This window comes from Stegostoma tigrinum, chromosome 3 (genome assembly GCF_030684315.1).
Source record: "Stegostoma tigrinum isolate sSteTig4 chromosome 3, sSteTig4.hap1, whole genome shotgun sequence".
Classification (NCBI taxonomy): Eukaryota; Metazoa; Chordata; class Chondrichthyes; order Orectolobiformes; family Stegostomatidae; genus Stegostoma; species Stegostoma tigrinum.
The window spans coordinates 35,465,580-35,493,217 of NC_081356.1; the positions used below are offsets into that span (position 1 = coordinate 35,465,580).

General features: G+C 40.9%; 1 protein-coding gene across 2 annotated transcripts in view; it reads left to right on the forward strand.

Moving 5' to 3' along the window:
• The first annotated feature begins 1,594 nt into the window (after positions 1-1,594).
• LOC125450909 (choline transporter-like protein 1) overlaps positions 1,595-27,638 on the forward strand; it is a 64,129-nt gene continuing 38,085 nt past the window's right edge. Inside the window, exons 1-5 of one of the 2 annotated variants that reach the window (XM_048527290.2) lie at positions 1,632-1,762; positions 18,546-18,728; positions 20,254-20,343; positions 24,345-24,487; positions 26,427-26,563. In XM_048527290.2, coding sequence (XP_048383247.1) covers positions 18,711-18,728; positions 20,254-20,343; positions 24,345-24,487; positions 26,427-26,563 — 388 coding nt within the window. In that variant the 5' untranslated portion in view covers positions 1,632-1,762; positions 18,546-18,710. Of the gene's footprint in view, positions 1,763-18,545; positions 18,729-20,253; positions 20,344-24,344; positions 24,488-26,426; positions 26,564-27,638 lie in introns of both variants that reach the window. The other variant, XM_048527289.2, reaches the window with a different exon arrangement.

Consider the following 27,638-nt stretch of genomic DNA (forward strand, 5'->3'; position numbering starts at 1 on the left):
ATAACCGGACAGGATTTTAAGGGATATGCACAGGGATATGCACCATGTACAGGCAGATGGAATTAGCTTAGAATGTAATTATGGTCAACACACCCATAGTGCGCTTAAAAGCCTGTTCTTGTGCTGTACAGTTCTATATTCTAACTACTGATTAAGCAGCAGCTGCATCAACTTTAAATGAGTTACTTTTAAAAGCAGCAGTTATCCTTTAGCAATCCTTGGTTTTAAAACCAGTTATTTTCTCATTTGAGACCACAACCATAATTACAATAAAAAAGTCTTTACAACAGTAATAAAATTCACCCTAACAGGGGTCGATAACCAGGTGCTATTGAGTTAAGGTTAGGGTAGGAGGTTTAGAAGGGATTTAAGGGGAATTTGTTTCAACCAGATGGTGGTGGTTATCTAAAACTCACTGCCTGGAAAGATGGTTAAGGTTTTGGAAAATATTTAGGTCAACGCTTGAAACTCTGTAGCCTACAAGGCTAAGGGTCAGGTGGTGGGAAATTGGATGAACGTGGATAGATGCCTGGTATGACATGATGGACCAGAGGTCCTCTTTGCCTGAAGCAGTACGCTATAATTCTAAATAAAATTAGCACAGGAATACAGACGTTGAGTTAGATGATTTACCATGATGATCTACAATGGTTGATGAAGTTTAAGGGGCTGAATGGCTTACATCTGCTACTATGTCCCTAATCCTCCATTCCAGAAATAATGTTGACCAGTGTTGGTAACATTAGGCAATTGGTAGGTTAAATCATCTGGCTCGTACAGTGTAATCTGACCACCATAAGAACAAATTAACTGCCATTTTGGTCAGTTTAGAATGACTGATATAACTAAGATAAACAAAAAAAACCTTCACAAAATAACTTGTCAGTATTTAGCAGAATGATTTCTGACAACATACAAACTGATGACATGATAGGAAACATTAGATGTGAAAAGCAATTCGCCCCCCCCCATTCAGACCACATTCCCTTTAGTTGTAATTATCCTTCACCCTACTGTATGCCAAATAACTCTTCCAGAAATATATTTTTCTGCAATTAAATGCATGTTGGGACTGCTACATCAGCATCATGAAATAACAATAAATAAAAATCTAGCTTCTTTTTAAAATGTGGCCACAATTAATTTAAACTTGAATGATGAAATACCAAACAACGTATCATTATGACTATGGTTAGACATCTCGAGATGCTGACCACATCACTGGCCTGGCCTAAACCAATTTGTGAGTGAAAGAGATCAAGGAGTAGATTTTTTTAATATCTGAAGACAGACAGAACACACAATGTTCGTGAATGCGCATTGTAATACAATGCAACTTCAGTGTGTGGTGATAACACATAAAGTGCATTACAAATCAATTTGCTTTAATATTGTAGTTGAATGTGCTTAAGTTTAAAGTGCAAATTGCAGCTAAGAGCATTAGATTCAACACCTCGAGAAGCAGACTACTGTGGATGAAATAAGAAAAGGAAAAACAAAATGCTGGAAAGCTAGAAAATACTACAAATGCTCAGCATGTCTAGCACTAACAATACTCAAAATATATAGATAGTCAGTGCTGGTTAGAATGTGACACTAGGGGAGTCAGTGTTGCTTTGACTGTAACACGCTCCCTTCTGGGTTGTGGTTAGGGTGTAGTTGGATGTCTCGTCATTACGAGTTGGAGAATAGCTGCGATTTACTAGGTTTGGGACATTGGAATTGATGTTCGCTGGTGATGGGTTGTTGCGGTGGTGAAGAGGTGAGTGTGGGACAGAGTGATACAATGTTGATGAAACCCTGTCCAAGACCCAATACTTTGTTTTTATTTCCTGTGACTGGTTGAATAACTTTGTTTCTTTATTCTCATTCCGCCTCTCTGGGTGTGTGATCGACTTTTAAGACCGCACAGTGCAATGAACTCCCCAACTCTCCCAAAAAAATCCCAGTCCGCACAAAATCTATTTTAAAACTGTTTTCCTTTGCACTTGTAAGCCGTCTGTATCCGTCAGGGATTGTGTTTTGCAATTGGACTTAATTGCAGAGTCAGATTTAATGGTCTCGCTCGCTCTACGCTATAATTAACCAAAGAAGTCTGATCCCTTCACTTGAATTATCAACATCTGCGAAATTCCTATTTGTGACTTACAGTGAAAACACTGCCTTTGGATACGTTCTGATTAAATCCATTAAAAATTGAAACCTGTACAAACTATTGAAAATCTGTTGTATCTTTTAGGTAGGGTATGTATATTTATGGATTTTTGTCAAATGATTGATGGAAGATGGTTTAGAACAAAATATATTTTTCAAGTGAGCGAATGGCTTTGGTTAGAATTGACTTGTATAGGTTGTTTCATTGAAACAATGGAGTGTTTCATTTTGTTTTTGTGAGCTCAGGGTGAATGATGGCCATTGTCTTGAAAGAGTTCTTGAAAGCAACAAGGCAGTAACAGATTCATTTTGTTAACTGTTTCGACACTGCAGTTTTTTAAAAAAAAACTTTTGTACTAATGTTTATGGTTACAGTCAATGATTTCATAGGGTCCCAGGGTCTCTTGACTCATGAGTAAGAAAATTGTGTTCATTGATATGATTTAGCAGCCACTTGACCATTTTAGTTTACTTTTTTTAATTTCAGTGTGAGGCTTTTTGTATTTGCTAGAAAATGGAAGAGGGTTAAGGAAAGGCTGTGGAATGGATGCCATGATATATTCTGGACTTGTAGCTCTGCCACTGAGTGTTTTGATGCAAATTGCAAGGTCATTTGGAGTTTTGATACACAGTTGAACTTGTTGGATACTATTTCTGTGAAGGCAATGACTTCTTAATATAAGGTGGATCAGATAATGTTTGTCATTCACCAGTCAGGCTTTGAATGCCTTTTTTTAATTAATTTGTGGGATATAGACATTGTTGCCATTTATTGGCTACAACTAAATGCCCTAGAGAACGTGATGTTCAAATCACACAGCTGAGCGGATAACAAGTGGATTTGGGTCAATTACATTACTCTGGGTCTGCTGTTGGCTATTTGGGCTAGACCAGGTAAAGGTGGCAGATTTGCTTCCAGAAAAGATATTGATTTCCAAGACAATCCAGTATTGCAATGACTTCTTTTTCTAGATCTGTTCAATTAATTGCATCTACTTTAAGGGCAACATGCTGGCTCAGTGGGTAGCACTGCAGCCTCACAGCGCCAGGGACCCGGGTTCAATTCCAGCCTTGGGTGACTGTCTGTGTGGAGTTTGCACGTTCTCCCCATGTCTGCATGGGTTTCCTCCTACAGTCCAAAGATGTGCAGGCTAGGTGGATCGGCTATGCTAAATTGCCATTAGTGTTCAGGGGTGTGTGGATTATAGGGGGATGGATCTGGGCGGGATGCTTCAAGGGGCAGTGTGGACTTGCTGGGCCGAAGGGTCTGTTTCCACAATGTAGGGAATCTAATCTAATCCTTTCCAAGATGGGACTTGAGATAATTGGTCCTGGTCTCCAGATTCATTGGCAGGCTTCTGCCTTGTAAAAATGGTTGTATGTGAGTAGTTGGTCAACTCTATGTGGCTCAGACCTCAGTTTGGTACATTAGTGTCTGTTGCTGATGTTGCTGAGGAATACAGTCAGCTGAAAAGGTGTGGGATTCACTACCCTTTGTTTACTGTGGACCCTCTTCTTAACCAGCTAGCTGTGCTTTTCATTTCTGGTTGCATCTTTCAATGATCTTTCAAACAGTCAGCCTCCAGATGTCCGCCATTTTCACTCACATCAATGGAGGGGTAAATGCTTGGGAGATTTTGAACCAGCAGCCAGCTCTCAATATTGAGGTGTTTGGATATGGTTGGTTTAGTGATTAACATATGCTGATAGAATTAGTGTGCTTCATGACCTCTGAGTGAGTGACCTTGCCCTTCCAAGAATCGCTGAGGATATATCTGAGGTAGTGAAGCTGGAAACTATTCAGAAATAATGAAGACAGTGAATGAGGGCAGAGTGGTGGACATGATCTGTACGGACTTCAGTAAGATGTTTAACAAGGTTCCACATGGTAGACTGATTAGTAAGGTTAGATCACATGAATACAAGGAGAAGTAGTCATTTGGATGCAGAATTGGCCTAAAGGTAGAAGACGGAGTGTTGCTTTTCAGACTGGAGGTCTGTGACCAGTGGTGTGCCACAAGGATTTGTGCTGCATCCACTGCTTTTCATCATCTATATAAGTGATTAAGATATGAATATTGGAGGTATGGTTAGTAAGTTTGCGCATGATAGTAAATTTGGAGGTGCAGTGGACAGCGAAGAAGGTTACTTCAGAGTACAATGGGATCTTGAACAGGTGGGCTTATGGACTGAGGAGTGGCAGATAGTTTCATTTAAATAAATGTGAGGAGTTGCATATTGGAATGGCAAATCAGGGCAGGACTCAGACATTCAATGGTAAGGTCCTGGGAAGTGCTGCTGAACATAACCATTATGGTACTGTTCTCATGAAGTCATGTAAACTGTTTACCCTGGGAGTGGGAATGTTGTGTTCATGATGAAATGCACATTAGCTAATAAAAAGGAAAACATCATCTTATCTATCAAAAACTGTCCCACAATAACACAATGTTCAGGTCATCTGATGTTTCTTGAATTTGAACAATGAAGAAAAGCATAGTCTTTTAAAAACAACTTAAGCTATTTTGGAGGGAAAAGGTGCACGAAAACACTCTTTGACTATATTAACACCTTGTTCCCCTCATTCGCCCCACCTCCTCCCCCCAACTCAACTCTCTCCTCCCATTCTTGCCTCCCCACCACCCAGCAAAAAATAAACTGGTCCAGGAGGTTTCTCTTTGCTTATTGATTGATGGTTCGTGTAATTCATAAGCCTACTTAACCCTTTGAAAGCAAATGAGCACTGAGCTATATTTTGAATGATTCCAGTATGTTTGACATTCTGAGCAATGCAGAGGTTTGTTAGTGTTTGGATGAGAGAATTCTTCCTGAGTGAGCAGCTGAAACAGATCAGTGACACCTTATGTTGACTGAATAGGAATCAGTTTCAAACTGGCAAGTAGCAGAAGACATGACCAATTGCATCACTCAAAGTCTTGTGAAGTTGATTTGAGTAACAATCTGGAATTTTCATGGATTAGATGGAGAAAGAAGTATGAAATAAATGTTTTAAAATGTCAAATCTGAATATTGTTTGTATTGAGTTGATTGTGCTTTACTGTAAATCTGTGGAATTATTTCTTTATGGGAAATCTAAAATATGGTTTGGAAAACCTGAGTGGATTTTGAAATTTTCTTGTGTGACTTATGGTCTAGTTAAGTTGCTTCAGTGAATGTGCGGCATGTTACATGTTGTGCTACCTTCTGTTTCTTTTCTCCTTGGTGGCTGTTTGAAATGGCCTGTAATTGTTTTTTCTCTTTCGATTCCCCATGCTGGTGACTTGCGCCTTCCAGCTATGTGCTGCTAAACTGAAATAACTGTTCAGATGCCGGTATCCCATCACCAAGCCTGAATGATGATTAGATTGGGAAAGTGGAACTGCAGTAACCCTTGTGTATCTTTGTGTGGCAGTTGCTGAAAGTAAGCAGGCAGTGAAGAAGGTAAATGTAGGTTGCTCCTCATCGTGAGAGGAACAGGAGTGTCTTCTGCAATTGTATGAGGTTGTGGCGATACCATGCTCAGAATTATAGAGCCAACGAGTCAAACAAGACAGAAACAGACCCTTCGCTCCAACTTGTCTATGCTAATCAGACACCCATTTGACCCATATCCCTCTGAACCCTTCCTATCCAGATGCCTTTTAAACGTTTTAATTGTACCTGCCTCTACCACTTCCTCTGGCATTTTGTACAGTTGTGTTCTCCTTATCTAAGGAAAGATGTTCTGGCTATGGAGGGAGTGCAATGAAGGTTCGCCAGACTAAATTCTGGGATGACCATGATCCCTGTTACAAAAAGATCCTTTTTTTTCCCCCCACTGTTTTGCCTTCTATTAGTTATTCAATGCTCCACCCATACTAATGTACTACGCCCCCACCTCTCAACATCATGGATTATTTCTTTATTTTATATACCTAATGACGGTGGTGGTGATTGCTCAAGTGGCAAGGGGTTCACCCAAAGAGGAATTTGAAAATATGTATGTGAATACCAAAATTGAGGTGTTGCTTAACCACATCACTATAGATGTGTGAACGTGGGTGTTGATGAGTAAAGAGAATTATTGAGAGTTCACAAAGGGACGTTAGTATTTTCAATGAGCTGAAGTTTAAGAGGTCAGAATAAAACTTTCAAAAGTGCAGTGTGCTCTCCGGCTCATGCAAGTCATTTTAAGTACTTTCCATTTCTGCATCTTAACTGCTGTCTTTTGGGTTGTAAAACTGAAGCTTCTTTAACTTAGATAGCTTTATGACTTTATAATTTGTCAGTCTCATTTCTCTTTCTTATTCTCTCTTTTTACTTTTATTTCCACTGCCCGTGCAACCTCACCCACACTGGCACAATTATTAAGCTCCTTAGAAAGACTTGTATTCATGTATCAAGTTGCTTTATGACCCTTGATGTAATTTGAGGTGCAATTACTGTTCTATTTGATATTGAACATTATTCAGATTTTAGGACTGTTATAGGAGGTAACTTGGGGTGGAGCTGACTGTATAACACATGATATGAATGTAGTTTCTTTCATTGGAGGCTTCTGATCTTTGAAATGTGTTGTGCAGTTGACTGTGTAATGTCTGAAATACTCCATGTGTCGTGCATTATCCTGCGACTGAGACCAGACCCATTCCTTTTCAATGTAAACCAGTTAAGAGTCACATGTTGATTCCTATGGTACAGTAATCAATCCTCAATGAAATGTAGCATTTAATAAATTAGTTTGTGAGCTGCAGGTGGCAGAATGTTAGTTGATCATTTCACTGATGTGTAAATTGTTCCTTTGTCTCATACTTAGAGTGCACACTTAGAAAAGTAATCAACATAAGTTTGAGTTTTAGAAACAACGTTCAATACTGGATTTATGGCATGTACGTTGTGGCTCATTTTGAATTGCCAGCCTTTCACGGTTTAGGAATAAAAGCTATTTTTAATTTGTATTAACATGTTCTTAGTCTTTTTTTTGCTTTTACTTTCCTAGGTTACTTTTGGAGTCTGCAGGAATGAGCTGCTTGCTTTTTGATTCCAGTCTAGAGAGTTGTCAGGGATTATGCTTTCAGCTGTCAAGGAGCTATTTACCCATAGCTGAGAGTTTGGTTTTCGAGTACCAGAAAGTGTCCATGCAGTAGAGTGCTTTCACACTACATGCAAGGGAAATGGGCAAAACTCTTCTGCATTGCCCAGAAACTAAAGGGACTTGGTTTCACGTGTAGAGATGTGGAGAGGCAATGCAAGATGTCAGTGGAGAAACTATATACTGACAAAGATATTTAGATACCTAAGTCACCATTTTGCTTTCTCTTTGGTGAGGTGGAGGGGGTGAGGTGGAGGGGGTGGGGTGGAGGGGGCGGGCGGGTGGGCGTGGTACCATAATGGCGATGTCACTGAACACTGAATCCAAAGGCCTAGACTAATGCTGTAGGGTCACAGGTTGAAGTCCCAACATGGCAGCTGGAGAAATTTAAATCGAATTATTGAAAGAAAAACAAAATCAATGAATGAAAACATAACCTGGAGTTCAAATACTAGTCTCAATAATGGTCACCGTAAAATGGACATGAGGTGTTAGAAAAATCCATCTTGCTCATCATTTAGAAAAGGAAACCTGTTCTGTTTGCGTAGTCTAGCCTACATCTCACTCCTAGAGTGTGGTTAACACAAAGGGAGTTAAAGATGGGCAACAAATGCTGGCTCACATGCTATCAACAAATAAAAATAAAACTGATCAGCAGTCTAGGTTGAAAATGGGAAGAAACACAACCAAATGAGGTCTAGAGATGATTGAGTCAAGAAGGAAATCAGAAAGTTGTAGCTATAAATACTCATACATATTTTTCAGCATGTGTCTGAGAGTGGTTGTGTGTTGGAGGTTGGAGAGTGACCTGATAAGATTTATTTTGCAACCCTTAAGCGGGTTTTCTTTTGTGATAGGAAGGATATAGACATTCCCAATCCTTAGATATAGGGAGATGGAACTCTGTGTCATAGGGTCAGAGGGCATAGAAACAGCCCCTTCAGTAAGCATGATCTGGAGTACCCATTAATTTGAAATAAGTGATTGGATTATTAATCCAATCTTTTTCTTCATCCGTTGTGGAAATTTCAATGATATGTGTGAGTAGTGAGACTGGAAGAGTTTGCTAGGTATACAAGGCATTAAAAGTAGCACATCCCATTGCTAAGATCAACAAAAATGTAATGAGAAGTTGGGTGTTCCTGATTGCAAGTTAGGTTGTTATTTCAAATAGTAAACTTCATGGTGGAGTGCTGTATGCAGTGTTGTGCTCTGCACCACTGGAAGGGACAGATTAAATAAGACACGGTCTGTTACATGGCAATACAAAGATAGACTTTGAAAACAGTCACTTTATTTTCATAAGACCAGAGGACAGCGATAGATAATTTGATTACTGATATGAATGTTTGGGCACAGTGATTAGAGAGAGACCACCTTCAGTATTTGAAGGTACGGAATAAAGGACCAAAGGAAATGAAAGAGTAATAATTATTACGTGTGAAAGTTATTTTTATATACCCTGTGGAAGTTTCAATGACGTAGGAGAGCAATAGGAGTAGGGTGAATAGAATTATGGTTTGCCAAATATTAAGAGCAATACTTCCTTTTTACAAAAGAAGTTAGGATAAACTGAGAAAAAACCATCTCCACAGCTTCTGTTGTGAGGCTGTAATTGTTAATCAAGTTAGTCATTGAAGCAGGGATCATTGTTCACTTAACAGTAGATTAGGTAGATTAAAAAGAGGAATTAAGGGCTGTGAGAATAGTTTAGGAACATGGGTTTAGGATTACTGCTCTTTGTGGAGAATTTGTTATCAAAATGGCTGGACCAGGCAACCCATTTTTGTTTTGCAGTTTGCTTCAGTTGTATATACACCATGCAGTAAAACTTTAAAATGTGTCAAGATTAGACAGAATTGATGTTCACATGCACTGTAAACTTCTTTAAATCTGAGAGATCAAGTTACCAAAAATTTTAATACCAGTACGAAGTATGGGGAAGTTAAATGTGCTCGTGAGAAGGTTCACCATGGCGACAGCAGTAAATACCATACAGTGTGGAGCTGGAGGAGCATAGCAGATCAGGCAGCATCAGAGGAGCAGGAAAGTTGATGTTTCAGGTTTGGACCCTTCTTCAGAAATGGGGAGGGGAGCTCAGAAATAAATAGAGAGAGGAGGGGTGGGGCTGGGGAAGGTAGGTGGGATGGTGACAAGTGGGTGCAGGTAGAGAGTGGTGGGGATTGGTCAGTGAGGGTGGGATGGGCGGATAGGTGGGAGAGAAGATGGACAGGTTGTGTCAGGTCAAGGATGCAGACACAAGAGGGAGGGTTGGACATGGGGTGAGGCTGGAGGTGGGGAGTTTTTAAAACTGGTAAAATCCATGCTTAAGCGGTCAGATTGTCGTCTCCCAAGGCGGAACATGAGGTGCTGTCCTCCAGTTTGCGGCTGGTGTCATTGTGACACGGGAGGAGACCTAGCATGGACATGTCGCCCAGGGAGTGGGAAGGGGAGTTAAAATGGTTGGCAACCAGAAGGTGTTGTCATTTGTCACATACAGAGCGCAGATGCTCCTTGAAAGGGCCCCCGAGCCTATGCTTGGTCTCACCAATGTACAGGAAGTGACATCGGAAGCAGTGGATACAGTAGACCAAGTTGGCCGATGTGCAGGTGCATCCCTGTCTGAAATGAAAGGTTTGCTTTGGGCCTTGGATGGAGGTGAGGGCGGAGGTATAGGGGCAGGTGTAGCACTTCCTGCAGTTGCAGAGAAACGTGCCGGGGATGGTGTGGTTAGTGGGGAGTGTGGAGTGGACGAGGGAGTTGCAAAGAGAGTGGTCCCTACAAAAGGCAGATGAGGTGGGCAGAGAAACATCTCTTTTTGGTTGTGGGGTTGGAGTGTAGGTGGCAGAAGTGGTGGAGAATGATACGCTGGATGCAGAGGTTGGTTGGGGTGGGGTGGTATGTCAGAACCAGAGGGATTCTGTCTTTATTTTTGTTGGAGGAAGGAGGTTTGAGGTGCAGGATATGCAAGAAATTTAGTTGACGGCATTGAGGGGGGAGGTTGTGGTCCTTGAACTTGGAGGACTTCTCAGATGTCTGGGAATGGAACTCTCCATCTTGGGAGCAGATGCAGTGGAGACGGAGGTATTGGGAGCAAGCGGTTGCATTCTTCCAGGGGTGAGAGGGGGTATAGTCCAGGTACTTACGGGAGCCAGTGGACTTGAAGTAGATGTTGGTGTTGAGGTGGTTACCAGGGATGGAGTTGGAGAGGCCCAGAAAGGGGAGGGAGGTATCCGAGATGGTTCAAAGGAATTTAAGGTTGGCGTGAAAGGTATTAGTAAAGTCAAACTCCTCAGGGGAGCAGGGAGCACAAGGCAGTACCAATACAGTCATCAGTGTAATGGACGAAGGGTTGGGAAATAGTGCCAGTGTAGCAGTGGAAGAGGGACTGTTCCACGTCTCCTACAAAGAGGGAGGCATAGCTGGACCCATGTGGGTGCCTCTAGCCCACGCCCTTTAATTTGTAGGAAGTGGGAGGAGTTAAAGGAGAAGTTGTTCAAGGTAAGGAGAAATTCTGTGAAGTGGATGAGGGTGTTGGTGGAGGGGTCTGGTTGGGCCTGCGGGAGAGGAAGAAGTGAAGGGCTTTTAGGCCGTCTGCGTGGGGGATGCAAGTGTACAGGGATTGAATATCCATAGTGAAGGTGAGGTGTTGGGGTCCAGGGAATTGGAAGTCTTGGAGGAGGTGGAGGGCATGGATGGTGTCCCAGATGTAGTTAGGGAGTTTCTGGACTGGGAGTAGGGGCCGGGCGAAGAGAGTCAGGGTAAGTGGAAAAGAGTTCAGTGGGGCAGGAGCAGGCAGAAAAAATGGGTCGGCTGGGGCAGTCAGACTTGTGGATTTTGGGAAGGAGATAGAAACTGGCGGTGCAGGGTTGGGAATGATGAGGCTGGAGGCTGTGGTTGGGAGGTCACCTGAGATGTTGAGGTTATAAATGGTCTGAGAGACAATGGTTTGGTGGTCAGAGGTGAGTGTAGGAGGAGGTGTCAGACAGTCGGCATCTGTGCCATACCACAACTGCCCCCCCCCCCCCACCCTTTATCTATGGGTTTGATAGTGATGTTGGGGTTGGAGCGGAGGGCTACACGTTCCAGTGGGAGAGGTTGGAGGGAGTGAGAAGGGGTAGAGAGATTGAGGTGATCGATGCCATGACAGCAATTGGAAATAAAGAGGTCGAGGGAGAGTAGGAGGCTGTGGGGTGGTGTCCAGGAGGATGAGGTGGGAGAAGGGGTCTGCAGAGAATGAGTTAGATTCCCAGTCAAGATTCTGTCATTTTGGGAATGATTAGTTGTTTCCTACATTAAATTAGTAACACAACATTGATCATCAATGTAATCAAAGCAGTCACCCTTCTGTTTTGAGGAACATATTTAAACAGGAACTAAACCATAAAACAAATTGGAAAAAAAACAAACAACAGTATTTTAAATATCCAATTAACTGTAAAGACCCTGTGCCTCATACTGGGCTGTGGAGACCAGTGGGTGAACTGGCAATCACCACGTGTTGTTTCTTTCATTGTTTTTTTCGTGGGATTATGAGCATTGCTAGCAATAGTATTAGTTGCCCATCCATAATTTCCTCGAACTGAATGACTTGCTAAGTAATTTCAGACGACAGTTCAGAGTCAACCATTTTGCTGCAGGTCTGGTGTTGCGTACAGGTCTAACCTACTTTCCATCTAGGGCTATTGAGTCTGGTTTGGATCACTGTCATTTGCAGGTTGGTGCTCCAGAATCATGGTTTTTGGAATCAATAAACTTCTTCACAAAGCCTGGCCCTATTTATTTATTAATCATCAGTTACGACTTAATCAGATAGGTATGCATTATATCTCATATCATAGCTTCTTCACAGAGTGTGTATATAGCCTTTACCTGTTAAAAGGCTTGCAGCCTCCACTGGGTTTCCACATTCTAATGGCTTTTAAACAAAGGGTGTTTCTGTGGCTTCCATTGGGTCTTTTCATCAAAAACAAACACTGGAGAAGCAGGTCTGCTGTCATTTTTTGAGAGAGAAAAGGAGTTAATGAGAGCATTGGAGCAAGTTGTTTCACTCCTTTCTGTTACCAAATGATGCTTCATGACTTGAGCAGACTAATGTCCAACTGAACCTACCCATCATGCTTTATGGCTTTGTTAGATACAGAATACAATTTTAACCGATTATATTGAAAGATACAACAAGTTCTAATTTGTATCTTAATTAAATAAATTCAATCCGAAGGAAAGGTGAAAAGCAAGAAAAGATGTTTCATAAGGTCGTGATATGGGAGCAAAAGTAGGCCATTTGGCCCATTGAGACTGCTCTGTCATTTCAATTAGATTGTGGCTGATTTGATAATGCTCAACACCACATTCTTGCCTTTTCCCCAAAACATTTCACTCCCTTGATTAAAATCAGCCTTGAATATACTCACAATCTAGCCTCCAAACCCTCGCTGGTAAAGAATTCCACCGATTCACAACTCTCCTGAGAGCAAATATTTCCTCCTCAGCTCTGTTTTAAATGTGTTGGCCTCTTATTGTGAGATTATGCCCTCTGGTCCAAGGTACTCCCACAGGGGAAACAATCTTTCTGCATCTAGCCTGTAAAATTCCCTAAGAATCTTGTATGTTTCATTGCCATGACTGAACACTGCATGAAATGTACTGCAAATAATGAAAATACCCAATGAAGACACTATATAGAGTCATAGTCATAGAGTCCTAAAGTTATACAGCATGGAAATAGACCCTTCAGTCCAATCGGTCCAGGTCGATGATATTCCCAAACTAAACTAGTCCCACTTGCCTGCACTTGGCCCATATCTCTCCCAAACCTTTCCTATTCATGAACTTTTAAATGTTGTAACTGTACCAGCATGCATTGCGTTCTCTGGCAGTTTGTTATGTACACAGCCACTCTCTGTGTGGAAGTTGCCCCTCATGTCCTTTCTTTTTATTTCAACTTCAAAATATCCCCCTAGTTTTGAACCGCTCCACCTTGATTTTATAAACCTCAATAAGTTTACCCAAATTAATTTTTGGAAAGAACTGAGGCCAAATGATTAACTTGGACCCTGAGAAATGAAATAATTAGCAATTTTGGGCAATGCTGTTAAGAGCTGGGGTGGTTAATTCCCATTTTTATATGTTGGGAACAGTAATGTGACATCTGCTAAGTCAGAATGAGTGGTACAGGCAAAAAAAGCTGCAAGTTGCTGGGTTTCGATAAAAGTATGCAAATGCAATGAAGGCCTTTAATTGGGGAACTCAGAATTAGGAAGTCCCTAGATGAGCATGCTTAGTTCTCAGTGAATTTACTGTAGGATAAGGGCATACATGTATCATTTGCGTTACTCATTTATAAAAGATGCATCAAGTGAAATTGACTTCTGGGTTTTAAAACTGTGTACAGATTGCACGAGGTATCGTGCAGGATCCAAAGTTTTTTTTCCTTTTCGGAAAGGGTATCCTTACCTTTATTTTTATTTTATTGATGGACACAGAAAGTATTAAAGGGGAAATTAAGTTTATAATGTTGTCCAGCTTTGCCATAGGAAGCTTGTGAAAGGCACTTAGAGTTAGCCAGAGTAGCTGATTGAAAAAATAGGGATAAAGATTATTATTGTGAATTGGCTAAAGTCCAGTAGACAAGCTGCTTAACCCTACTCCTGTGGATATATTAAAATACATAGCGTAGACAATATTTTATTTTAGGAGGCTAGGTAAAGATTGTAAATGAGTTTGAGAGAACTTTCAGAGCATTACAGTAAGGTTTTAAAACCTTTAAGTATATTTTAAATTGGCTCTCATAGTAAAAGCTAATTTCACTGTTTGTTGACTGTTCAGGTTCCTATTTTAGGATTAGGGACATCATTGAAAGTGGAAGCCTATGTGTTGGTGATGCATATCAGTAGACTCTTAACTGAGCTGTCATGCTGCTTATAATTCTTATCAATTGGGCTGTTGTAAATCTGTTGTTGCATCTAAGCCAACCTCCCTTCAGAGGATAACCTAATGACATTTAATCACGTCATATGGTAATCTTGGAGAAATGTTGCTCAGCAAAGCGAGCAAAAGTGTGACCGCATATTGCATCTTTTAAAATATCTAGGTGGAGCTCAGTGGCAGTATGGGCTTCTGTCAAAGCTGAATTTCCTTGTTCCTGCTGTTTTAAAAAATTTATTCCCGGGATATGGGTTTGGCTGGCTGTGTCAACATTTATTACCTAATCATAATTTTCCTTGATAAGGTGGTGCAAAGGGCACATGAAACGGAAGGAGGCTTTTCAGCCCCTCAAGCCTCCTCTACCACTTAAACAATGATGGCTGATCTCATCTGAGCCTTGACTCCACTTTCCTGCCTGTTTTCCATAACAGTTCAAACCCACTACTAACTGAAAATCTGTCTGTTTGCTCCTTAAATTTACTCAATGTCCTGCATCCACTACAATCTAGGGCGATGAATTCTACAGATTCACGACCTTTGGAAGAAGTAATTTCTCCTCATCTCTGTTTTAAATCTGCTACCCCTTATCCTAAAACTGTCACCACTTGCTCTAGATTGATCCACATGATGCCGACTTTGTCAATCCCCTTTTAGCATCGTATATAGTTAATTTAGATCTCATGTCATTCTGTTAAATTCCAGAGAGTGTAAATCCAGGCTGCTCAATCCCTTGTCAAAAGAGAAACCCTTTGCGTGTTCAACACATGACTACTGGAGAGGGTGCTCTACTCCCAGCTTTGAAATGGCAGCTGAGCCCCAGGTGGACAGAGGAAGCACTTCAACGATAACTGTAAGGTCTCGCTGGCAAAGTGCGACATTCCCACAAACACCTGGAATTCACTGGCCAAGGACCATCCAAAGTGGAGGAGGAGCATCTGGAAAGCCATCGAGCATCTCGAGACCTGCTGTTGGAAAATATCGGGAGCCAGGCGAAAACAGTGAAAGGTGTACACTATCCCACCCATCCCTTCCCGTGACCACCTTCTGCCCCAAGTGTAACAGAGCTTGTGGAAGCCTCATCACTCTGTATGCCCACCTATGGACTAACCCTGAGAATGAAAGAGAGCCATCCTTGCCTGTGAGGGACCACTAATGATAGATTATAAGTAGTTTGGACATTCCACTGTCTTACCAACCAAAAAAACAAGATCCATTTGTTCTGACTCTCTGCTTTCTCTAGGTTGGCCAGTCCTCCATCCAAACTCTATTGTAATTTATACTCCAGGTGACTAGCTTACAAGATCTTCAATTTGTTGTCAGAAATTGGTTTGATTCAAAATAGTAACTATAGCCTTTGGTCTTCAATATCTTGAGTGAAGTTTCAGAGTGGAAGAACGGAAAAATTGGTTGGAAAAAAAAATTATCCTATTAGTTTTGATTAATTCCTGACCTGGCAACTTAACAAGCCATAGCAAAGATGATAACATGCTGCACAAATTCCAACTAGTTTTCTATGTTCTTCGCCCTTTACATTTTCTGACTGTTCTCCAACCATAAATACTTCATTTTGATCTCTAGTTATATTTCTTCAAACACCCTCTGCTTTAGTGTATTCCTCATGGCTGTAAACTCCTGATTGCCAAAGCATGAGTTGAGTGTACTAACTGTCAGCTTTTAGCTTGATACAGGAACAGGATGAGGCCATTCAGCCCATTCATCCTGCCCTACTTTTGCTGACCATCTTCCAAAGCGTCATATCCCATGATATTATTAGTTTCCAGAAGCCTGCCAATTTCTGTCTTGACCATGCTGAATGATTGAGCTTTCACAGCCCTCTGGGGTAAAGATTGACAAAGATTCATCATCCTCTGTGAAGGAAATCATTCACACCTCACTTTTAAATGGCCGTCACATATCCTGAGATTATGTCATCCAGTTCTGAACTCAACCACATGGGAAGCCTCTCATCAATACCCTCGTATACCCTGCGAAAATTTTGTAAGTTGCATTGAGGTCAGTCATCAATACAGTGTGGAGCTTGATGAAGACACCTGTCCTGATGAAGCGTCTGACCTGAAACATCAACTTTTCTACTCCTCTGTTGCTGCCTGACTTGCTGTGTTCCTCTAGCTCCACACTGTATTGTCTCTGACTCGAACATCTGCAGTTCTTGCTATTTCCATGAGGTCAGTTCTGATTGTTTAAAACTCAAGGAATCACAGACCTCTCTAACTCCTCAAAAGTTATGAGTGCCCAAGAATAAACTAATTATCAAGATTCTTCAGAGCAAAGCTCTTGTCTTTGCTGCAGCACAGCTTTGAGCTAGAATATGCAACCCTGTATTGACTAGAAGCTTGGTAATTCACTCCCATTGGTCCCATAGTGGTGTTATTTTTGGAATTAGATGAGGGAGGGCTGCTGTTAATGATTCAGCTCAGCGAGAACTGATGTAATAGCTAATACCAGCAAGTTCATGAAGTAGTACCACTGAGTCAGGACATGTGGGTTTAAATTTCACTTCAGAGCCAACTTGGTTGGTACTCCACTTTAGTCCTGACAGCTGCTTTATCAGGTGCTGTGTTCCTCAAAACCGACATTTGAGAATTGGCCCCTTGCCGCTGCTCCATTAGTTCAAGAGATTGTACCATAGAACCTTCAGTCAGGAAGTTCTTGTGTTTTGGCTGAGGTTCCACAAACAGAGACTCATTATCCATTCATAATTTGTGTGGAACTGCTGTGCACGGAATGCAATTTAGGAGCAGTGGCTACTATTTGAATGTAATTGACTTATAGGGATTAGACAAAAGTAATGGACCTGCACTGGTCATGTGTGAATCTCCTCTGATCTTAATTCATTTCAACTCATCAGCATAAGTTTTCCCTCTTTTCCATCTTGAGTATTTACTGAACTTTCCTTAAAATACAACAATGCATTCTGTGTGTTGGTTTCAGATTTCCATCTTCCACAGTGTTGTTTCTGTTAGAGGAAGGATATTGTTTTAAATTAAAGTCCATTTATTTAGGTGCCTGTCACCTGAGATTTTTATAGAAAATAAAATTTCTGTTTCTTCTGGTCAGTGCCTTTTGCTAAATAAAATTACAAACAAGAGCTTTTACTCCAGAACTGCAGAAATACAGTGCTCGTTTTTTTGCAAATGAGCACTGCTATATTTTCTTATGGGTTGCAGTGGGATATTGGGTATGTTACTGAACAAGTAATCCAGAGCCATTGTTATAAGTTTACATATCTCCAGTTAAATTTTATTTGATAAATCTGGAATTTGAAAACAGAACTAACATCAATAATGTGGAGCTACTAGAGTATTGTAAAAAGGAACAAAACTGGCTCACAAATATCTGTTGGTGAGGATGGCAGATTTCCATCCATATGTTCCCTGTAAATTGTGAAAATGTGTAGCAAAAGGGCAGCACACTTCAATCACCATTTCACTCACAAGCTAAATTTAAGGTTCTTCCTCTTTTTTTTGGACTATATAGGACCTGGGATCACCAGCAGTGCAGTTCAATATTAATTGTCCTCTAAAATTACCAGTAAGTCTCTCATTCAAGAAAGCCATCCACAATTTCTCATACACCCTCCTATGGTTTCTTTCCAAACACACAAGGTTTCAGAACATGAATTTCTGTTTGGTTTCTGCTGTCTTCCACCACCTCATCACCAGCTTCCTATCTTCCATGTGTCTGGTTTCTTTGGTTTTGCCTTCAGCATGCTGATCTACATTCTGTTGTTAACATTTTTTTTCATGGTCTTTGGGCCTCAATGGCTACAACAGCATTTAACACTCTAACTGCCCTGTAGAAGATAGTGGTGAACCAGTTCTTGAATCACTGTAGTCTATGTGGTGTAGATACACGCCCACATTGATGCAAACTGAAAGAGAAAAATAGACAGTTTGGCTGATCGGAAGGACTGATAAGGTGAAAAGTAACAATAAAGGCTTTCTGTAATCGCAAGGTATGTACCAATAGTTATAAGAAGTGAATATAAAGTGAAATAATTGAATAATATAAGCATGTGTATTATTTTGAATATGTTTGGATATAGTCATTTGTAGTAACTTGGAATGTGAGCCATATGAATACAATTAGATAGAGATGGGGTAAGTGTGTAACCTTTTGATTGTCTATGTCTACAGGTGGTAATTTCCAATCAGAAGCTGTAAAATCCAATCTGTAAAAATGGCAAAATACCTTTGTTGTGGCAATGAAGATTTAAGCTGATTGCCGTTTTTGAATATGTACATCTCCCAGGCAAGCATGAATAAAAATTTAACAGAGAAACATGAGACTGGTGTGGTTTAAGAGGAAATAAAAGATTTTACTCACCCCTTCAAAGTGGAGAGTATTCCCAATCCTGATTTGTGCCTTGCAGATGGTGGACGGATTTAAGAAGCCTGGAGATGAATTACTTGCTGCAGAATTCCCATCGTCTGCTCTTCTCACTGTTTGGTCCAATTCAGTTTCGAGTCAATGGTAACCGTAAGATGTTGATATTGGAGGCTTCAGTGGTGGTAATGTCGATGAATGACAAGCTGAGATGGCGAGATTGCCTCATGTTCGTGATGAGTTTTACTTGATACTTGTTTGGTGTAAATGTAACTTACCATTTATTAGCCCATGTATGAATGTTGACCAGGTCGTGATGCATACAGACATAAACATTTTCAGTATCTAGGAGTCACAATTGGCCCTGCACCTTGTGCAATCATCTGTAATATTCCTACTTCTTAGGCTATGATGGAAGAAAGGCCTAATCAACATCGTTAATGACCTTTGACACTATCTTGAGGAGCTGTTGCCAAATTATCGTTTGACTGAGATAATTGACATCCACCAAACCAACCATCTTCCTTCTGTGCTAAGTTTGACCCCAACTAGCAGAGGCTTCAATAACATCTATCCTCAATTCCTGCTGACATCACTTTTGCCAGGGCTGTTGATATTACATTTGGACAAACGCTGCCTTGAGGTCAAGAGCAGTGCTTCAGGTCCCCAACTGGAGTTCTATTCCTTTTATTCAATGTTGAAACAAGACTATAATGAGCTCAGGGGCAGGATGAATAAGAGGCATTTTGAACTCAGTGTTAACAATGTTTCTGTCACCTCAGATGCTGCCAGACATACTGAGTTTCTCCAAGCATTTTCTGTTTCATTTCAGGTGATGGGTGAGCCTGGTAGCACGCAATCTGAATGTCAATGAGCAAATTGTTGTTGGATAAGTGCTCCTTGATAGAGGGTATCATTGATAGTACTGCCATTTTGATTACTGAGAGTTGGCTGGGGAGTAATTGGCTGGCTTATCTCTGTCCTGCATTTTGTATGCAGGACATCCAGTTTTCCACATTACTGGATAGATGTCAGTGTTATAATTGTCCTACAGCAGGTAGGCTAGTGCTGTGGTTAGTTCTGAAACATCTTATGGGCAGATGCATTTGGCATATCTTATCATTGATAGTGGGGATATTTGTGGAGCTTGTTTCTCTTAATAGTTGTTTAGTAGTTTTCCACCATTAATGATTGAATGTTTCAGGACTGCAGACCCTAAATCTGATTTCCAGGCTCTGACCATGTCATCCTGAGTAGTTTTTGACATGACATACCCGTAAGACAGGGCAACTCAGTAATGTTTTTCATAACACAGTGTGGAACTGGATGAACACTGTAGGCCAGAGGAGCATCAGAGGAACAGGAAAGTTGATGTTTCGGGTCAGGACCCTTCTTCAGAAAAATGAAAGATCCTGACCAGAAACGTCAACTTCCCTGCTCCTTTGATGCTGCCTGGCCTAATGTGCTCCTCCAGCTCCACACTGTGTTATCTCTGACTTCAGCATTTGCAGTTCTTACTATCTCTCAGTAATGTTTTTGTATTGTTTTTTATTAGCCCTCACAGAAAATCTATGCAGATTTTCAGTCATCTCCAGAATCTGATTTAAGAACTGCTGCCGACAAAAGTTATTTATTCACGTGTTTTTCTTTTGCGTTTTGAATAATCATAACTTTGAACTTGATCAACTGGTTTGTTACATCATCACATTTGAAGAAAATATCCCTGTTCAGCTGATAATGTGCTTCCTGTTTAGGACTCTACGAGACAATGGAAGCCACTCGAGCAACGCAGCTGCACAGATGTCCTGTGGCTGCTAGTACTTATTCTATTCTGCATTGGCATGGTGAGTTCACCTTCGTTTTTGTTGAAACAATTTGTCGATCAAAATTGTTACTTTATTGCCTCTGACATTATGGCTAACCACAATAGAATGGTGTTTAGAGATAACATTAAAAAACACAGAAAAAGGCTATTTGTCCCAATCAGTCCATGACAATGTTTATGTATCACTCAGCCTCCTCCCACCTTTCCTAATCTAAATCTCTCAGTATAACCCTGTTTACCCAGCCACATCGTCTACTCTGAGATAATAAGGTGTCTGCAGTTCCTATTATCACTTCATGTATTCCTCCGCCTCCCTTCTTTCAATTCAACCACTCCCTGAGGCAGCAGTTTTTAAATTCTCACTACTCCCTACTTTTTTGTTTCTGCCCCTGGTGTCTATCTGATGTTGATAGCCTCCATTTGTACTCTTCCAGGCAAGAGAAAACATTCTCTCTGTACCCAATCAAGAGAAATCTTACTTTTTTTTCAGACCCTTTTTCTTCGGCAACCGCTAAATCATTCTTTCTCAAGGGTAAATGGGCCCAGTCTGTTTAATCTTTCTTGATGTGCTTATCCATGATCTCTGCACCCCCTCCAGTTCCTCTGTAACCATTTTACAAAATGGTAAATAGAACAGTGTGTAGTAGTCTCCAATGTATTCTGATAGTGGCTTAGAATAACTTCACTACTCTTCAGTTCTATCTCTGATAGAAGTTTTCGTTTGTTCTGAAGGTAATGGCCTCTCTTGTTTCCATGCCCTTGAAAAGTCTTAGGTGATAATTTGAATCCGTTAGCTATAATGAACTTCTATCTTGTACTGCATCCATTTGGCACAGATTTTAATTCACAGTTCATTTTGCAATTCCTATGGCAGAGCATTGGAAGAAATCCCCGTAAAGCAGCCGTGAATAATGCTTGCTCGACTCATTTAGCACTAAACCCACATAACTTACAAAAGCCGAAAGTCTTGAAACTGAAAGCTACTGGTTACTCAATTCATGCAGGAATCAGTTAAACAACAGCCCACCCTCAGCCAGTAGAACTTGTAGCTTGCAATGTGTGCTCATCATGTCTTTTTATTTCAGTCAGTTTGAAAGATAACTTGGTTGACATTATTGTGCTTCACAATTGTTCCACTTCCCAAGGTGCCCCAGGCTTCTTCATGTGATGTCTCATATAGCTTTTTCCCTAACCTTAGATCTTAACCCTCAGTGTTAGATAAATTTCTGAATACATCTACTTTTATGATCTACTGTAACAACCTTCCGATTTCAATGTGAGAATTTGCTAATAAAGTCCTGTTTTTGAGCAGAAAAGCAAATTTATATTTATTCTTCCAAGCTAGGACTTGTATTTCTGGCCAGTTTACCTCAGTGGGTAATCATCCTGACTTCAGAAGTAGTATGAATTACAAAGGCATATGTTGACTAATGTATGGAGACTTGACTGGAGGAAACCAGATCAACCATGCAGAGATAATGGGAACTGCAGATGCTGGAGATTCCAAGATAATAAAATGTGAGGCTGGATGAACACAGCAGGCCAAGCAGCATCCCAGGAGCACAAAAGCTGACGTTTCGGGCCTAGACCCTTCATCAGAGAGGGGGATGGGGGGAGGGAACTGGAATAAATAGGGAGAGAGGGGGAGGCGGACCGAAGATGGAGAGTAAAGAAGATAGGTGGAGAGAGTGTAGGTGGGGAGGTAGGGAGGGGATAGGTCAGCCCAGGGAAGACGGACAGGTCAAGGAGGTGGGATGAGGTTAGTAGGTAGCTGGGGGTGCGGCTTGGGGTGGGAGGAAGGGATGGGTGAGAGGAAGAACCGGTTAGGGAGGCAGAGACAGGTTGGACTGGTTTTGGGATGCAGTGGGTGGGGGGGAAGAGCTGGGCTGGTTGTGTGGTGCAGTGGGGGGAGGGGATGAACTGGGCTGGTTTAGGGATGCAGTAGGGGAAGGGGAGATTTTGAAACTGGTGAAGTCCACATTGATACCATATGGCTGCAGGGTTCCCAGGCGGAATATGAGTTGCTGTTCCTGCAACCTTCGGGTGGCATCATTGTGGCAGTGCAGGAGGCCCATGATGGACATGTCATCAAGAGAATGGGAGGGGGAGTGGAAATGGTTTGTGACTGGGAGGTGCAGTTGTTTGTTGCGAACTGAGCAGAGGTGTTCTGCAAAGCGGTCCCCCAAGCCTCCGCTTGGTTTCCCCAATGTAGAGGAAGCCGCACCGGGTACAGTGGATGCAGTATACCACATTGGCAGATGTGCAGGTGAACCTCTGCTTGATGTGGAATGTCATCTTGGGGCCATGCAGTGCCTTGTTGTTTCACCTGAGGGAAATTATGTACCTGTTATCAGTGTTTCTACAGCTTTTTACACAGCTGAATTGACTGAAGCATGGGTGAGAGCATGTTTGCTCCTAATTTAACTGTGAGGAGATGCTGGCCTAGTGGCATGGGGACCCGGGTTTGAATCCCATTGCAAATTCAAAACATATCTGGAATTAAGAATCTAACAACGACTGAGAATCCATTGTTGAATGATGGAAAAACCCGTCTGGTTCACTGTTGTCTTGAAGGGAAAGAAGCTGCCATCCTTACCTGATTAGACCATGTGACTCCAGACCCAGGGCAATGTGGTTGACTCTAACTGCCCCCTGCGCAATTAGGGATGGGCAATAAATGCTGTCTGGTCAGCGACACTCCTCATCCCGTGAATGAATAAAGGATCCCATATGCATTACTTCCCAAATTCCTTCTCATTTTACAAAGCTGAGAGTATTGCAACTTGTCAGGGTTGCAAGAATTGTGTTGATTTTCCCACTCATATGACCAACACCTCCACCCACCCCCGCCTCTTCAGTTCCTTTTATGTTCCTTGTGCATTAGGTACTTAATTCCACAAGTGCCTACAGTTCTCAAGTGTGTCTTAAGAAGGATTTTCATCTTTTTAAGCTTAGATAGCAGATTTCTACATTTAATTTGGATGAGTGGAAGGAGAATATAAGCAAAGCCTAATGCTGCTCTCTCCTAATGCTCACAAGTACACATTACCCACACAGAGAACTGTTATCATCTCAGTTGATATCAGTGAATTCACTTTGGGCATTGAGCTAGGGATTTTGCTGGTATTCTGTACAACATTTCTGCTGTTCTAAATGAAGTGCAAAAGTATTTTGCTCAAATAAATGGTAATGAAAGATTTCAAGAAGTCACGAGCTGGTATGTGGTTTTGAGACTTGTACAGTTATTCACTCAGTTTTCCTGTTTCAGAAAGTGTGTTGCTGAAGAATAATTTTGGAGACCACTTTCACTTAATTTTGCATCCATTAACAAACTGGAACATCACAAGTGTACATTTCCTAACTGCACATTTTGAATAAATGTCTCCTTATATGTACAGTTAGTGCAACCCTAAATAGTGGCCCTCCATCTGCATGTAGTGAAACACAATTAGTGTGATCAATCAACAGTAACATTCACTTATCCAGCCCTGCACCAAACACTGACTGAAGTCTCCTGTATGCTTCCAAGACAAACATCAGCTGGCTGTTGTGTGGTTCAATTATATGCATGTCAATGTGGTAACCTTTTCTAACCTAATTTTGAGTTCTGAGAGCTGCATCATAACAGACCCATAATATAATTTGGCGCAGTGAATCAGGTACCGTTAGCTTGATTAGTTGGAATGATCAGAGGCATCCTGAGACCATACACATTGCAGTTTTGTATTATAACTCTAGTGGCTTAATGGTGTTTACACTCACTTGCTGTAAGTGAGTGGTACCCCTTGTGTTAAATGACATTTTGGATCTGTTTGCATTGCACATTCCTGACAGCGGTTGCTGTAATTAACAATTGGTCACATAAATTGATCAGGTTGGGCATTGCTAATGTTAAAATCTACTTTCTCCCTGATTTTCTGCTGTTGCATAAACTGTATAATATTTTCTTCATGTAAAACAGCTTGTATTACAATGCTATGATGAAGGTATGATAATAAGCTTGTGAAATGCTCTGTTTAGGTTGTTATTTGTGGCTTTGCAATAGCTTCTGGAGCAGCCCAGAGGTTGATATTTGGATATGATAGTTTTGGAAACATTTGCGGCCAAAAGAATGCCAAAGTGGAAGGACAAGAATGGAGTGGTCTTGACCACACAAATAATAAGTAAGTAAATAATCAGCATCGCAGAATGGTGTGATTAATACTTTGTAGATTCTCCCTAATGCTGGGATGTATGTACCCATTGACTCCATCTATACTTCTCGCTGCCTGAGGAAGGCAGGCAACATAAACAAAGACTCCTCCCACCCTGATCATAATCTCTTCCAATCTATTCTTTCAGGCAGAAGATGACAAAAACTTAAATACACATACCAACAGATTCAAAACCAGCTCCTTTTCTATTGTTATTAGCTTTCCGAATGGACCTCTCAAATTTTAAGTTTAATGTTGACCTTGCACTTTGTGCATCCTCACTGCAGCTGTAAAATTGTGTCCCTTGCTCTGTTCTATTACCGTAATACACTTTGTATGGTATGATTTGCCTGTACTGCATGGAAAACAAACATTTTCACTGTACTCAGGTACATGTGGTAATAATAAATCAAATCAAACATTAATTACAAGAGAAGACACAAAAGTTGATTTTAAATTTTAACAGCAAGGATGTCTGACTTGCAGAATTGGGACAATTCCCTTCTTTGCAAACCCAAACCAAGAAGTAGTACCCAGAGGGTCAGACTTATTTTGTGGCAGAGGTGTGTTGTAGCTGGATGAAATGGAGATCACTCCGTTTTGAGCCTAGACTAATGCCAGAGGCATTGCAGGGGCTTCTGGGTGCAGTGACAGACTGTTTCAAAGTGCTGTGGAACATTTTAAAATTTGCTGAAAAGAATTAAACAAAAACTGCTCTGCAGCCCTCCCCATCCTTCATCCATTTCCCATGTCCCATCCATGCCAACCAATTGTCCCTTTGCCTACCCAATGACCCTTTATAGCTCTATGTCAGTTTAATGTAAATCCATGCATCCACAAACTACTGACTACCCTTTATAAGGTGGACAGACTTCTGAGTTCATATTGTGATTTTAAAAAAAGTCTTCAATGTCTATTGATTAATTTACCAAATTTTTAAAAAGAACAAATTAATTGTTTAAAGAATTAACCAGTGCATTTAATTTCTTTGAATCCCTTGTTAAGTGAGCATTTTTAATTATAGTCCCACTCAAAAGACTTTATAAGCAATTTAGTGGGTGTGCAAACTCTGAAGTTACAAATGCCGCATTGTGCTGATGAAACGTTATGAAATCAATAAATGACTGAAGGCACTGGATCAACGTTCTCTTTAAAGCGCGTGGCCATGCAGCCACACTGAAGTTCCACACGCCATCAGCATACTGACTCGTTGATTTCCATTTCTGATGTCAGTGCCATACACAGACCACTTGGTTCTGCATGCCAAATTTAAAAAGAAACAATTAGAGGGAGTCTTGCATTGGATACTGCAAAGTCTATGGGCCTTAATGACATTCATGAATAATTATGAAGATATTCTTCCAAAACTAGCCACGTGCCACCCAAGCATTTCTCTTATACTCAGAACATTGGCATCTACCTGATGATTGCCTAGGCATGTCTTGTCTACCAAAACCAGACATGTCCTACCCAATAATTGGTACCTCATTTGTCTACTCTTGATTGAGAAAAGTAATGGAAGGTGTGGTTGACAGTGCTATTAAGATGCACTCAACATTAACCTGCTTCTTCACATTCAGTTGGGTTCCACTCGGTCTGTGAGCTCCTGACCTCATTACAAATGACATGGAGTAGAGAGCTGAATTCAAGAGATGAGCTGGTGTTGATTGTCCTCATCAGGACAGCATTTGACTAATTGTGACGTCAAAGAATGCTAGCAAACTGGAGTTGATGGCACACAGGGATCAAGCCACAGTTCCGTCTGGCTTCTAGCTTGTCCAGTAATAGCAACAGCTGGAACTGTAACACTGTTCAATTTTAGTTGATGAAAAACGCATTGAAGCAAAAAGAAAGGTGAAAGTTTGCAGCTTGAGCTTTGATATATGTTTCTGTTCTTTTCCTTTCTCAGGTATGTGTTTTTCTTGGATCCCTGTAACTTGGATGTTATACACTTCAAAATCAAGTCCATGGCTCTGTGTGTGTCTAAATGTCCAGATGTGGACCTTCGCACACTCGAGGATGTTAAAAGATTTGCAATTGAAAATGGTGAGGCCAAAACATTGTTGATGGAAAGAAGCATTAAGGATTAAGAATGTGCTTTTATTCATACTATGACTCTTGCTCAGCAGTGAAACTATTCAGAAGAGTTCACATAACCTTAGGATTAAATGTGCAGTTTGCAATAACAAGGGTCCCTGACCAGGCCTTGACTACCTCTTCAACCAAATTAGAATTTTTTTCAGTTTTTGGATTTTTGCCTTTCTCTTAGAGTATGATTTTCATTTTGAGGTATACTAGAATTATTTATCTCAATTATTAGCTTCTTATGCAGAATGTTTTGTTTTCTGGAAGTGTAAACATATAATAAAAGTAAGCACATCACTGTTGGCATCTGTTTTATTGGAAACAAGTGGCCCTTCCCAAACTGTTGCTGAATGGCATCAATATTCCAACAACAAACACCATCAAACAGTTTGGGGATATCTTGCAAACATATATGAAATGAGATGAGCATGTCATTCTGTAAACGAACTAACTTTCATCCAGTCTACAGACTGAAATACCATCCCATCACCAGTGACAATCCTGTAACCTTTTCCCATCTTTTGTTCACCCTGTATTAGAAAATGGGACAGTTATTTGGATAAAGAGAATTGCAGAGTCGCAGTGCAAAATCATTAAAAATGTTCAGAATTGTGCTTGTTAAGTCATTGTTCTCCATAATTAGCATCTTCTTCCCTACATGATTGCACTCTGGAGACATTTGACAACATATGTCATAAACTGTTCTGTTCCTTTGGGAGTTTACTACTGAACTCCAAACTTTATTAATGTGGAGCTGGAAAAGCACAGCAGTCAGACAGCATCCAAGGAGCAGGAAAGTCAATGTTTTCAGGACTCAAGAAGGGTTCCAACTCAAAATGTTGACTTTACTGCTCCTTGCATGTTGTCTGACCTGCTTTGCTTTTCCAGCTCCACATTTTTTGACACTAGCTTCCAGCATCTGCAGTCCTTTCATCTCCAAACTTAATCAATTACTCTTGCGGGCATATTTGAAGTAGCTGCAGCTATGCAACTTGAAACAGCTAACTGAATTAAAATATCAAGATTTAAGCATGAG